Raw genomic sequence first — 14539 nt, 5'->3', positions numbered from 1 at the left:
GAAGCATATAGTAGACACTGATTCTTGAGTTCATTTTTAAAACAACATCCCCTAGAGGTGAACCATCGGAGTTTCTAAACGTCTCAAACAGTTCTGACGTAACAAAGCCTCTTTTGCTAAAATCACGTGACTTGGCCAGTTTGAAACACGCTCCGAACCAATGATTCAAATGATTCGAAACAAAAGATTCGTAGTGGGAGTGATTGTGTTACATGCCACTGCTGTAATCCAGTGGCATTTGGGCAGCTTATGGCAGCCCTACATATGATATAACAGAATACCATGATTACACCCCAATCTGATTTAAAAACCACATAAGGCACATACAGTATAAGCTAATAATCAAGAAAGAAAACATTTTTGCATAATGTTAATTTTATTTTTCTGTTATATTCAGATTCAGTCAATGCAGTTAATGGTATACAAACCAATAGGAGACAAAGTAATCAATAAAATTACTAAGCAAATGCATTAGAAATGTATTTCTACATTGATCTTGAACCTAAAAATCGATCAAATCTTCGCTAAGCATCCACATGATTTATCTGCAGATCTCCAAGAACTTCAAAAACATCAATTTCATTCAATGAATGAAGGCGATGCTTGTAAGAGCATACGTGTTGACCATTCACACACACATTGAAGGAATGATCACTACATGAAATGTTGATCTGAAAAAGCATAGAAAAATAATAATAAGGTATTGTTTACAAACAAACAAGCAAATATATCCTTATGCGGTCATAAAACACTTGTTTTATATATATATATATATATATATATATATATATATATATATATATATATATATATATATATATATATATATATATATATTCGTAAATTTTGTGCTAAACTAAAATCAATGCAATTTGTAAGATGTCCTATGACATTCAATATAGTCACTGTTCATTGATATAAAGATGAGAGTTTTACCTCAAAGGGTTGGCATGCTTTAAATGGCATACATGCAGGAAATTCTTCTGAACCCCACTGACCGTCCCAAGTGTTGCACACTACTTTATTCACATCAAAACGGGGATTGTAGTGAAATGCAATGCCGAACCTGTGGCGCAGGTTGAATTCTATCCTGATTGCAAAAAGATCAAAAGTGAGACCACGAAATGATAAAAATAAAAATAATATTTTAAAACAAAAGATATGAAGAGCTCACCTATGAGGGTTGGGGTTGATCACTCCTCGGACAGAAAAGCTTTTTCCAGCTTTTAGTCCACCTTTGATAATGCTTCTGTGTTGGACTGGCTGATTAAACAAATATTTATATTAATATTTATTTAAGATCTACTGTAAAAAAGATATAAATTTTCAAGTTGTGAAAATTTTAAAAAGTGAAAAAAAAAAACACTAAATATCTGGCATTCACAAGACCCTGAGCTAAAAAGTCAGAACATACAATAGATATCCTAAGACATTACCATAAAACATTAAGCACTTTAGAAATAAGCATCACTACCTGGTCAAAAAAAAACAAAAAAACAAAGATAACATTTTTTTAAGCAAATAAATATTTGTAACTTACATTCATTCTGCAAGTTCATAAAATCTATAGCTGGGTATACAAGACTGATCAATGCACAGTTGAGACTAGTAATACAAAATGTCCAGTTGTTTAAATAGTCCCACCCCTAGACCAAACTCCTTTATGCATCATTGAAATCTGACCACATAATTCCACAGAAAGCAATATTTCAAACAAATATTAGTCAGTGATATACTAGGAAAATTAAAAAAAACTAATTTCTTACGAGAACATACCTAAAACATTCCTTTCTCATTAAGTACATTACCTAACAGCCATCACATTTCAATTTTTTACTCATCATGTGGAATGTAGATGTATACAGTAGTAAATGCACATCAAGCCGATTGTTATTTAAGGAATAATTGAAGACGGGCCATTGAATTATTAGAAAATAATGCACACCCAAGGTCGCGGAGTGCCGTTACACCGCGGGTGTTCATTATTTTTAAATAATTCAAAGGACCAGAGTCAATTATTCCACTTATACCATGTTTACGACAAACATTGCTCTATTTATTGAAGAATAATGCATCCGTGGAACATTTATCAACCAATCAGAAAAAAACCAAATGCAAACAAATAATCAACACCCGTGGATCAGTTCTGAATTATTCAGAATAAAGCATTCAACAGGCCCGTAGTATAATGCAAATTATACCACGGGCCTGTTGAATGCTTTATTCTGAATAATTCAGAACTGATCCACGGGTGTTGATTATTTGTTTGCACAACACACACCTTACCTGTCAAATGTCTTAAATTGGTTACGTCCAGTGGTGTAAAAAAGCGTTGGTCCCCTTCCTAATTTTTTTTGCATGTTTTTTGCATGTTTCAGATCATGAAACAAATGTAAATATTAATAAAAAATAACACAAACAAAAACAAAATAGTAATTTTAATGACATTGATAAACCTGTGGTGGCTTTTTGTTGTGGGGAAGAAACGTAAGCTATGGTTCGCTCTGTGTTCCTGTGTGCTCTGCATTCCTGGACCACCAGAGTGAACATCGCACAGCCAACGGCCTGTGCGTTGACCATGGTCACAAAAAGTGCCAGATCAGTAGCCGTACAGAGTTCTTTAAAAACCATGACCACCCTTGTGCAGGTCCTTCAGTGCCTTGGCTCTCTCTCTCTTTCTCTCTCTCTCTCTCTCTCTCTCAAACTCGCTACTCTCCTGTATTTAATAAAACATTTTGGTAACACTTTACAATAATGGTACATGAATAATCATGTACTAATACATAAATTAATAATCCCTTTACTATGAACTAATGATGAGTTAAGCTATGTACTAATCAATAACTAACCATAACTATGTCATGAGTCATATGAATTCATGCATGAATTACAGCCACCTTAACTACACATTAATACATGTTTGTTAGTTAATGCATTAATTAACACTTTGCGTAACCCAAATCAAACATGCTCTCTAGAAGACCGTAAATAACTTGTTTATGCAAAATGTTTAAGTTTGTAATGCAAAACTGTTTACATTTGCTCCTGCAGCTGAGCTACAAACTTATAATTGAATGGCACTGGATTTCTTGCAATATTTACAGTTAACCTTAATTATTAAATGTACAATTATGCATTCATAATTAAAATGAGTTATTCCACTGCTGCCATTAAGAGTGACAGAAGCTATTCTTTATCAATTTAAATCGGTGTTAGCCTACAGATAATGATTATTGTGTGAACTGGCTTGTCTTATTATCAAAATGCACGTACGGTATCTGTCATGTGTTCTTGTTCTTCTTTTAAGCCATTATTGCCCCTTCCAAATGCCTGCACAATTTTCTCCTCTGCTCCTCTCCTTTACAAACCACCAAAAATTAGGATTTAGATGAGCTGAATATGTATAGAATGTGTACTTGATAACTTTTTAACAATGTACCCCTCCAAGTATGGAAGGTTTTTTTGGTCTTTTTTAAATTAATTAATTAAATTATAAAATAATTAATTAAATTATAAAATAATTAATTAAATTATAAAATAATTAATTAAATTATAAAATAAAAAATAAAATCGCAAAATATGTCCCAAATTTGAAAATGAAATGCTAAAATAAAAATTAAAACATTATGTTAAATTATTTCATTTTCATTTTTAACGTGATGAAGCATTATTCCGGCCAAATTGAAAAATGTAATTAAATTGATGATTTGACATTTCATTTTCAATATAATCTTGAGTCAAGACTGACAAAATTAAAATAAAAAGGCAAGCTTGAAAAGGAATCTGTAAATACATTTTTTAAAAGGCTTTTAATTCATGCCCAAGCAATAATAGGGTCAAAATTAAAATGTAAAGTTCAGTTTTAATTTTATGTTCTGTTTTTCTTTTTCATTTTCGTTTTAATTTTCGTGTTCATTTTTATTTTCAACTTGTATGCAAATTCAACGTTAGTCAGTGGGTGGGGCTTACTTGCTTAAAAAAGGGGGATTGGCTGAAGCAGTGTTCAGTGTTGCCAACTCAGTGACTGTGTTGTTGCTTGCCAACATAGCGACCTTATTGCTACATCTAGCGACTTTTAGACTCATTTAGCCAAACTTAGCGACTGTTTGGATGAATATTAGCTTCACATCTGTACAGATAGGCTACTGTGTCGATTGTATTGGCCCATGAGTGCCGGTTGGCGCTGTCACGGTGAAATGTGCGTCTACCCTCTGTGCATGGAGTTGGGCAACGCAACATTTAGACTGTACGAGCTGACGCGTGGATTGTTTACATTTCAAAGGAGGAACAAACATTAAAAGATGCTGGTTCGCTGTTATGTATGTGCATATTTTTACACATCTGATCCGGTGAGGCGTCAGTCATTCTCATATGCATACACAGTATCACGCAGTGTGATAATCGTGCAATACATTCGCCGAAATCCGGGAAGGACTGGTGCATCATATGCTCTCAAAATTGAAATTTGCTGTATAGCACTATAATCACACTGCGTGTTATTTGTATGCATTTTATGAGAATGGACATACACAGCGTAACTTACTTTTGCAGCGGGCACACCGGAGCAGACTTCAGCCTTTAGACGGGGTTCAGCTTCGGCCCAGTTTTAAACCCTGCATATTTGTAAGTGGTCCTCATTTGTAACGCTGATTTGTTGGCTGTGACCGTACGGGATTTTGTTTTACCGGGGTGAAGAAGCAACAAAATCACGCGGTAGGGTGTTGCAGCACAACAACCCACCCCAGGAAAGCAGTAATCTTATATATTATTAAAACAACAAATTATATTAGCAATAACAACATGAAATAATATGTATTTCTATATGCCGTGACATCACCGCACCGCATTTATGTGCGTAGCTCGTCTTTCACACTTCAGCTATGGTCAGAACTGCAGCCTATGTTGTGTCCAGTGCAGTGTACAGATTAGACCCCGAAAGACTCACATAGGGGTGATACTTGTGGGGTGGTACAGACAGCACAGATAATGTTCATTTAAAAGTAAGTGGCTGTTTGTGTATGTCTGCAATTAATTGAACTGCCGCCTCATCGGATCAAATGTGTGAAAATACGCATATACATAACAGGGGACCAGCCTCTTTTAATGTTTGTTCCTCCTTTGAAATGTAAACAATGTACTCGAATCTCATCCACGCGTCAGCTCGTACAGTCTAAATGTTGCTCCATGCACAGAGGGTAGACGCACATTTCACCGTGACAGCGCCACCCGGTACTCGTGGGCCAGTACAATCGACACAGTAGCCTATCTGTACAGATGTGAAGCTAATATTCATCCAAACAGTCGCTAAGTTTGGCTAAATGAGTCTAAAAGTCGCTAGATGTAGCAATAAGGTCGCTATGTTGGCAAGCAACACAGTCACTGAGTTGGCAACACTGAACAGTCCTTCAGCCAATCCCCTTTTTGTAAGCAAGTAAGCCCCACCCACTGACTAACATTGAATTTGCATACAAGTTGAAAATAAAAATGAACACGAAAATGAAAACGTAAATGAAAAAGAAAAACAGAACATGAAATTAAAACTTTACATTTTAATTTTGTCCCTATTATTGCTTGGGCATGAATAAAAAGCCTTTAAAAAAATGTATTTAAAGATTCCTTTTCAAGCTTGCCTTTTTATTTTAATATTGTCAGTCTTGACTCAAGATTATATTGAAAATGAAATGTCAAATCATCAATTTAATTAAATTTTTCAATTTGGCCAGAATAATGCTTCATCACGTTAAAAATGAAAATGAAATAATTTAATATAATGTTTTAATTTTTATTTTAGCATTTCATTTTCAAATTTGGGACATATTTTGCGATTTTATTTTTTATTTTATAATTTAATTAATTATTTTATAATTTAATTAATTATTTTATAATTTAATTAATTATTTTATAATTTAATTAATTATTTTATAATTTAATTAATTAATTTAAAAAAGACCAAAAAAACCTTCCATATCCAAGAAATGTCATTACCTACACAATAATACAGTAACAAATCATTAATTTACGTTAGTTTATTATAAGTTAATGATGAGTTATTAATGATGTGCCCCTTAAAGTAAAGTCATGACCTAAACATACTTAACAAATCATTAATTCATGTTAGTTTATTATAAGTTAATGATGAGTTATTAATGATGTGCCCCTTAAAGTAAAGTCATGACTAGGCATGGGCCGATTACCGGCTTCAAGGTATACCGAGGTTTTAAACAGTCAAGGTTTCAAAACCACTGAAATATTCTGTGATACCGTCTCCAAGGTATGAGCTGTGTTTATACAAAATTCATTAAATCATTAAGTCATGTGATTGATTTGATGTTTACATTTAATATACATTACAAAAATATTATATATTTTTTGAAAGCATATTATAATTTAAAGGCTTTATTTTTACCTGGCATTTAAAAAATAACACATTTTAGTGTTGCAATGGCAAAACCGTAACACCGCGAAACCGTGGTACTTTTGCTAAAGGTTATCATACCGCCAGAATCTTATACCGGCCCATGCCTAGTCATGACCTAATCATACTTAACAAATCATGAATTTATGTTAGTTTATAAGTAGTCTGTTTCTCAGTTTGCTGCGGCAGAGGGAGAAAATGTTTGATGGGTGGGTCTCTTAAAATCTGCGTGCCAGATTAACAGATAATTTTTTTAACTTAATTTGGGGAGAATAAAATGACTCTGTTCTGTCAATTCAAGTTCAAATGACGTTATTCAATCTAACCGTATTAGAATGGCTGAAACAGAAGGCTACATCCTCCGGAGGTCGGATATAAAGGCTGCATACGTCATTAAGCCTGGTTAATTTCATGAGCATTACATTCGCAAGGCCTAAGCATATTACAACAATTTATGATTAACTATTTAAGCATTTATTTAGCTAAACCGCCCGTGGCTTACCTACTGGTTCTGAAACATAGGACCCAGAAGCAAAAAATTCAACACTGCTTTATTGAAAATCAACTTAAACAGTCCAGTCGGGCCGTCGAGTCCCGATCTACCAACAGCGAGATAACATCAGTGTTAAATAAAGTTAAATAAGTTCATAATACATAACTTAAACGAGGCTTTCTTTACCACAGTGATCCACGCGTTCTTACTCCACATGCATCTGCTACCGAGTGCACCCTAATTTGCGCGCTTTGTTCAAACCCGCCCCTTCCGCTCTAGATAACAGCAGCGATTGGTGGATGGAAAGCAAGACATTACCGTAATAAACCATATAATGTCAAAAAAGCATTATAGGAGCAATTCAAAATTTTTTATATTCCCAATGGTTGGAGAGTTACGGTCGAATCAAAGCGCTTTCCATGGATATGATTGGTCGGGCAAGCTGTCAATCTACCAGTAGATCCGCCACTGGCTGAACGCTGATCCTGATGCAATGAGAATAATGAAATAAATATTGTTTAAAATAACATCAAGATGATATCACAGAGGTTCTCATTTTAATGGGTTAATAAACTGGTATGATTTGGCGGTTTGATGGTCTCTATATGAACACTATACATTTGCCATTGTGACTTTGGTTAACGCGTTTGTCATTTCTGAGGAATGGTCAGAGTGATTTTAACTGGAATATTTTGACAGCGCAAAAAGCAGCAGACTATGGAGGCGGAGCCCCAACGAGCGTGCCGCCTGTTAGGCTTTAAAGCAGGGGTCTTCAACCTTTTGTGAGCAAGGGCTACCACAATGGAGTTATCTGGAGGGCTACTTTTTGATATTGTCTACTTAAAACCTTTTTGTTTTACTTGTTAATTTTATTTTATTTTATTTTACTTATTGATATTTTAGTATTGTTTAAAAATAAACCAGGTCAAATACAAAAAATCTGTAATGAATAAATATTACAATTGAGACAATTAATAGAATATGCTTTGGTGGGGCACCTCACAGACGTTGTTGGAGACCGCTGCTCTAAAGTTTACATTCACCTTTCTTTTGATTTTACATCAACATTGACAAGCACCTAAGCAAAAAAGGGAACAATTATTTTACATACTAAAATACTTTAACAACCTTCTATCTTGGTATTGTGAGCATATGCATTTTAAAAATATATTGTGCACATAAAATTATTAGTTTAACATTTTATGCATCTTTATTTGACCTCAAAGCATCAGACCCCAGGTTGAGAACCATTGTTCTAAAGCATGTTTGATTTTGGTTACCCAAAGTGTTAATTAATGCATTAACTAACAAACATGTATTAATGTGTAGTTAAGGAGGCGGTTATTCATGCATGAATTTATATGACTCATGACATAGTTATGGTTAGTTACTGATTAGTACATAGCTTTACTCATCATTAGTTCATAGTAAAGTGATTATTAATTTATGTATTAGTACATGATTATTCATGTACCATTATTGTAAAGTGTTACCAACATTTTACTTGCATCAGATTCCGCCTCCGACCCATTTCTTCACAGGTAGGGGGGCTCAAATTGTAAGAAGTGGGAGTAACAAGGAAAAATTTGTACGGCAGAATATTTCTTTTAATGTCTGTTTATGCTCAAATTTCTGCACACTGTGCCCCCTTACAAAAGAAATGGTGCATGATGCCCCTGACTATCCTGTAGGTACAGGAGTTATTTTGACCCAGCACTTATAAGTTTGACATACAAATGAACTCAGTTGTCAAATCAGCATTTTTTTTCAGCAGAGGATAATCATATCTTTTATCCAGGGACTTAGAAACCACATGCATTCATTTAATCAAGACTGGATTACAGCAATTCCCTATATTTGGGGGTCACACAATCATGTTTGTCTCACCTGCAATTGGGCCAAAATGCTGCTGACAGATTTTTACAGGGACAAGGAAGAGGGAACATATTTCGTCTGTTTTGGCTAGATTGCAATGGCTCCCCATTGAGTATAGAATCCAGTTTAAGGTATTATTTTTTGTCTATAAATCCCTGAATGGTTTGGCTCCAAACTATAATCAGATCAATAGGCCTTTAAGGTCATCAAACACACTGTTGTTGTCTGTATGCACTTAAAGTTTTATTTTCTGTGCAGCACTTTGGTCGACCATATATAAATAAATTAAACTGAAACTAAAGCCTAGTCCACACAGACACGAGTATTTTTATAACCGTGACTTTTTTACGCGGTTCGGAAACCGCGGTATCAGGACACTAAAACCGAACATTTTTGAGAACCCCTGCCAGGGTGAGGATTTTTAGAAACACCGATTGCAGTGGGGTTCTTGCCTTGCGACATCACTTTTGTTAGGCTTCTGATTGGCCAAGGTGGCTTTACGATTTGGGTTATATCGCTGCCTGCTGATGTGGCATGCTCTTGACAGCGCTTGATAGCTTGTTTTTGCTTTTTCATGAGGACAGAGATTTCTTTTAAACCGAGCATGTGTGGACAGGATTTTTTTTTTAAGAAAAACCAGTGTCCGTGTGGCTTAAAACTGACACTTGTTACAGTTTTGTGTTTCTCATTAGTTTTAAGTCATTCAGTGTTATGTGTGTTATAGGCTACTTGTTTATGTTTGTTTCTGGTTAATGCAACAATATGACTTTAAAGCTGCAGTTTGTAACGTTTTTATTTGTTTTAGCTGGTGGCGGATTTTTTTGTACACAAATATAGCATATGCCATGTCTAAAATTAATAAGAAAAACTGAACAAAATGCATTGATACAATGAACGTTTTAACAGAGCCTACTTGCACCAATTCATATCCCTGTTTTATTAGGCCACAATCTTATCAATACAGCTTGTTTTTTCCTATTGCAGTGTCTTTTTGCAAACACTTCCACAAAAATCAGATTTATGACTTTTGCCCTTCTTGACTCTATACTTAACACGAAAATTGCTCAATCGTTCGTCATTCATTGTATTTCTCAAGAGAGTCTTGATCAACTTCAGCACAGAAAATCTGCACTCACATGCTGCGGTGCTCACAGGTCATGAAAGAGCAATTTTGCAAAGGAAGGCTCAAGGAAGAATGTCAGGTCTAAATTGGATGGCACTTCCACACCGCAGGATTGCTTCCTTTCAAGAACTCGTTTAAGTTGAGGAATTTCATGATCTAGATCCCTCAGTGCTACAGTTGTATTGTGAGGCAAATGGATACAATACGTGTGACTTCCAGGATTCAAAGCACAATTCTCAGTCAGGAGACCCACCAGCTCCGCCCCGGCCCTCTGTATCCACGGCTCCGCCCAGGATTCCTCTCTGCGGGTTGTCGTCACTGTCGTCCGTCCTCAGGGTGAAGAAGAACTGTCCACCACCCTGACTCTTCCCGACAGCTTCTCCCCCCTGGGGTGTACTGTTACGGTCTTGTATTACTCATTAGTTTGTAGTCATTTTTAATTGTCCCTATTCTGTTGTAATCATTGTTTATCCTTATCACCTGTGTTTTGTTAATCAGTGTAATCCCACTCACCTGTGTTTGTTAGTATATATTGCCATATTGTGTGTCTTAGTCTTTGTCTGTCTTTATTATACTGTATGTATCCATCCATCCTCGTCGTCTTTGTGAATAAATTCTAGTGTTTTGTAATCCTTGTTCTCGTAATCCTTGTGTGAAGTAACTGTTACACAACTGAAACCACAAGCTTTTTAAAGGAACAGTTGTGAACAGTGTTGGGGCTAGTTACTCAAAAAAGTAATATATTACGTATTACATATTACTCTCAAAAATAGTAATGCCTTACTTTACTTTATTACTCCCTGGAGAAAGTAACTAGTTATATTACTAGTTATATTACTAGTTACATTTTTTTTCTGGACAAGAATGTTTATTTGGGCAAGCCACGGCCAAGAAAATGCTGGCTTCCTTACCCGCTACCGGACGCGGGGCACAGCGTTTGGAGAAACATTAAAGAGTGTGCACTTCACCGTCAAGTTATTTTCCTTCCGTTGAACATAATAAAATATGACTGAATCTCCACCCGTCGAAACTAGCTTTCTGTTGCTGGGAACCTTCCTCTGAAAAAGAGCTTGCTGTTGTTGACGCTTCCATTTACCCGATCTGTCTTTGAGTGTGCCGCTGCCGCTCTGTGCTGCTGGCTGCCGGGTGTCGACCAATCGGTGATGGTAAATGATACCTCGTGCCAAACTTAGACCAATCACTGTTCCATTCACGCCCTCCTCCCCTTCCCTTTTGTTCTCTGTGTTTTGTGCCTTGTGTGATGAAGGTGCTACTGGCGAATGTAACTTAAGTAACTAGCTCGGGAAAACTGTAATAATATTACCATTTTCAGACGGGTAATGCCTTACACTACTAGTTACTGAAAAAAGTAATATTATTACAGTAACTAGTTACTTTGTAACTAGTTACACCCAACACTGGTTGTGAAGGAAATGTGAAGCTGTGTGTGTCATTTATCTGGGCTGTAGGACATCCACAGAACTGTAAACACAGAGATGTCATCCTGGCGGGCAAACAGAGAGATTCCTGGCGGGCAGAGAGAGAGAGAGAGAGGCGGTCAGAGTCTTCAGCAGTGTCTGTGCTGGACAGCGCACAGCGGCAGTCCGAGTCTTAGCCGAAAGTATACTCGGGACGTCCCTAAACACAGTTTAGAACAAACAACAAGACAACAAAGAACAGGAATCAAACAAACATGCTCCACAGCTTTCTGTTCTTGGAAGAAGTAAAAGTTAAAGAAGAAAAACGATAGTGTGTGTGCAAATGCTGTCTATTTCCTTTGTATAATTGTTTATAGTGGAGTGTCCTGTCTAAATATTTTCACGCGCATGCGCTGTCGTACGCGGACTGTACGCGCACTGTCCGCGCGGTCTCAAATTTTGGGCTGCACGCGGACGGTCCGCGCGGCCGGCCGCGGACCCTCTCGATGACGAAAATGACGTCATGCGGACGGCGCGCATACGCGGACGTCCCGAGTATACTTTCGGCTTAAGACAGCGCATGCGCGTGAAAATATTTAGACAGGACACTCCACTATAAACAATTATACAAAGGAAATAGACAGCATTTGCACACACACTATCGTTTTTCTTCTTTAACTTTTACTTCTTCCAAGAACAGAAAGCTGTGGAGTATGTTTGTTTGATTCCTGTTCTTTGTTGTCTTCTTGTTTGTTCTAAACTGTGTTTGCAATGGTGGATCAGTTACTTTTCTTCACCTATCCTAATGTTTTAATGTACTCTAAATGTCACCAAATCAGTGGTGCCCTGACAGCCTGTTAGACTAATAATTTGAATGAGATATCATTTGTATTGCGTATAGTGTCGAACGCGGCCATCCGCGTGTAGCCGCGGGGACTATACCCGGAAAGCTGCGCGAGCCGGACGCGGAAAAAAAGTATACCCGGCGCCCGAGAGCGCACTGCGGCTGGACAGCCCTAGATGTAGACAGGCGCTCGGAGAATCCACAGACAGAGTGTACACAGAGGCTTGACGGTAGACACACCACTCGGGAGAGACTGACAGCGGGGCGGGGATCTAAAGGGCAAGGCAGCAGAGAGCACGGTGAGTAATCCAAAAATAGAAGCTTGACAAGAGCTAGACAAGACAAGAACTAGACAGCGCTAGCGGGCACGAACACACTAAGACGAACTTGCAAAGAACAGAGGAAACGAGGGGAATTTAAATCAAACCGGATGGGCAAATAATAAGGATCAGGTGTGGGACGCCGGTGAGAAGAGTCGGAGATAATGAGGTTACCAGGTGGAAGGCGCGCACGTGTGGAGCTGTCAAAACACAAACACAACACAACACATGGTGAAACAAAGACAAAGCGGCCAATAAGACCGAAATCATGACACAAATTGCTTGCTGGGTATGTTTTGAGGGTCAGAAATTTTTATAATGAACAATGTATTTGGGTGTAAAATGTATTTGCTACTTTTTAAGCCATGAACATGAGAAAATGAGATTTGATTGTGATTAATCTGAGCCTATGTGTAAAATTTTTATATGACCAGGAGTCAAGAGTGTATATCCTTGGTTTGAGTCTTTTTATTTGAATCTTAGCAATTCATGGAACATTAAATGTCGAGGTTTAGGGCCCTATCTTGCACTGACACAATGCAAAGCCAAACGCAAGTGTCTTTGCTATTTTAAGACAGACGCAGTTGTTATTTTCCATCCAGCGACCCCTATGTCAGCAATGAACATGATATACAATATATTTCTGTGATTTGTCTGTTTCATGTGTGCCTACATTTGTAAGTACAGTGTATGTATTACAATCAGTGGCGTGTTTACCCACCACGCAAACCACGCAATTGCGTAGGGCCTCGCGGGCTTGGGGGGCCCCCTACTGGCCACAAGGTCTCCAAAAGTATGTTACGTTTATTCAGACCCAAATAGGCACGGATAAAGCACGCGCGAGCAAGAGATGTGCAAGTATGCACGCATAATAATATATGCGCGCATCCTCGCGAGGGCACATATAGTATGGGAAGCCGAACTCATCAAAAGGACGAAACTGCGCCACTCGAGTGATCTGCGCTGCGCGAACCAATTATGCGCGGCTATGGCGTTTAATCAGACCCACAAGTCGCGCGCACAAAAACCAGAACAATATTCGCGCGTGGACAAGCGTCCTCGCGAGCGCGCAGATGAGCGAACTCTACGGGACAGCGCACTTCTGCACAGCGCGCACAAAAATCAGCCACACAAGTGCTGAAATGAGCGCTCGCTCGACTCTCTCTGTGCTCTCGTAACTGCACAACATTCACTCGATGATCAAGTTTACTTTAAAGACTTTGGGCTTCACACTTGTGATTGGTGGTTTGGTTTGATCGGTGACACACATCTTTTGTTCCACACTTATACAGGTATAAACATGATAAAGAGGGTTTAAATCATGTCTAAAATACACAAAACATATTCTGTATCTCATCATTGTCATTAAAATCTCATCTTTAGTGTATTTCTACTAGTCTATATGCTTGTTGTATCTCACAGTAAGTTTGTTTTTACAATATGAACATGAGAGTTATGTGAATCATATTCACAAGCAATAACCAACTTACAATATTGTTTGCTGGTGTTTGTTAGTTCAGTTTGTTAAATCAGTCTGAATCATAATCTAATGCCTCCTCTTTTTCCTCATTTAGTTTTTTTAGTAAGATGTCAGACACTGAAGTTGCAGTATTAAAGGGATAGTTCGGCCAAAAACGATATTAAACCCATGATTTACTCACCCCCAAGCTGTCCGAGTTGCATATGTTCATCGTTTTTCAGACAAACACATTTTCGGATATTTTAGAAAATATTTTATATCTTTCAGTTGATTAAATGTAATGTAACGGGGTCCAGCAATAGTCCACGACCTTCAAGTCCAAAAAAAGTGCGTCCATCCTTCACAAATTAAATCCAAACGGCTCCAGGATGATAAACAAAGGTCTTCTGTGGGTAATCCGTGCGGTGTTGTTGTAGAAATATCCATATTTAAAATGTTATTAACGTTATAAACTACCTTCCGGTAGCGCCGCCATCTTAAAGTGATGCGCATTCAGGATGAGAGCTTACGCAGCGTACAGAGTTTCTCTGCTGCTGCTCTGTGCCCCCGCCCTCCGAATTTGTCATACGTC

General features: G+C 37.5%; 1 protein-coding gene across 1 annotated transcript; it reads right to left on the bottom strand.

Annotated features, from left to right (window-relative positions):
• Window positions 1-411: 411 nt before the first annotated feature.
• LOC135770431 (galectin-5-like) lies at window positions 412-1843 on the bottom strand. The gene is made up of 4 exons (XM_065280127.2): window positions 1541-1843; window positions 1175-1263; window positions 937-1090; window positions 412-671 (listed from the first exon to the last, which is right to left on the bottom strand). The coding sequence occupies exons 1-4, from the start codon at window positions 1544-1546 to the stop codon at window positions 525-527; spliced, it is 396 nt and encodes a 131-aa protein (XP_065136199.1). The 5' UTR covers window positions 1547-1843; the 3' UTR covers window positions 412-524.
• Between the last annotated feature and the right edge of the window lie 12696 nt (window positions 1844-14539).

The sequence above is a fragment of the Paramisgurnus dabryanus genome, chromosome 8 (genome assembly GCF_030506205.2).
Source record: "Paramisgurnus dabryanus chromosome 8, PD_genome_1.1, whole genome shotgun sequence".
NCBI lineage: Eukaryota > Metazoa > Chordata > Actinopteri > Cypriniformes > Cobitidae > Paramisgurnus > Paramisgurnus dabryanus.
This window is presented reverse-complemented; position numbering and strand designations above follow the sequence as displayed.

Coding starts and splice junctions, on each gene's coding strand:
- LOC135770431 (XM_065280127.2), bottom strand. Junction 1,091..1,174: donor ATCAACCCCAACCCTCATAG/GTGAGCTCTTCA, acceptor TTTTGCAATCAG/GATAGAATTCAACCTGCGCC. Junction 672..936: donor AAGCATGCCAACCCTTTGAG/GTAAAACTCTCA, acceptor ATGCTTTTTCAG/ATCAACATTTCATGTAGTGA.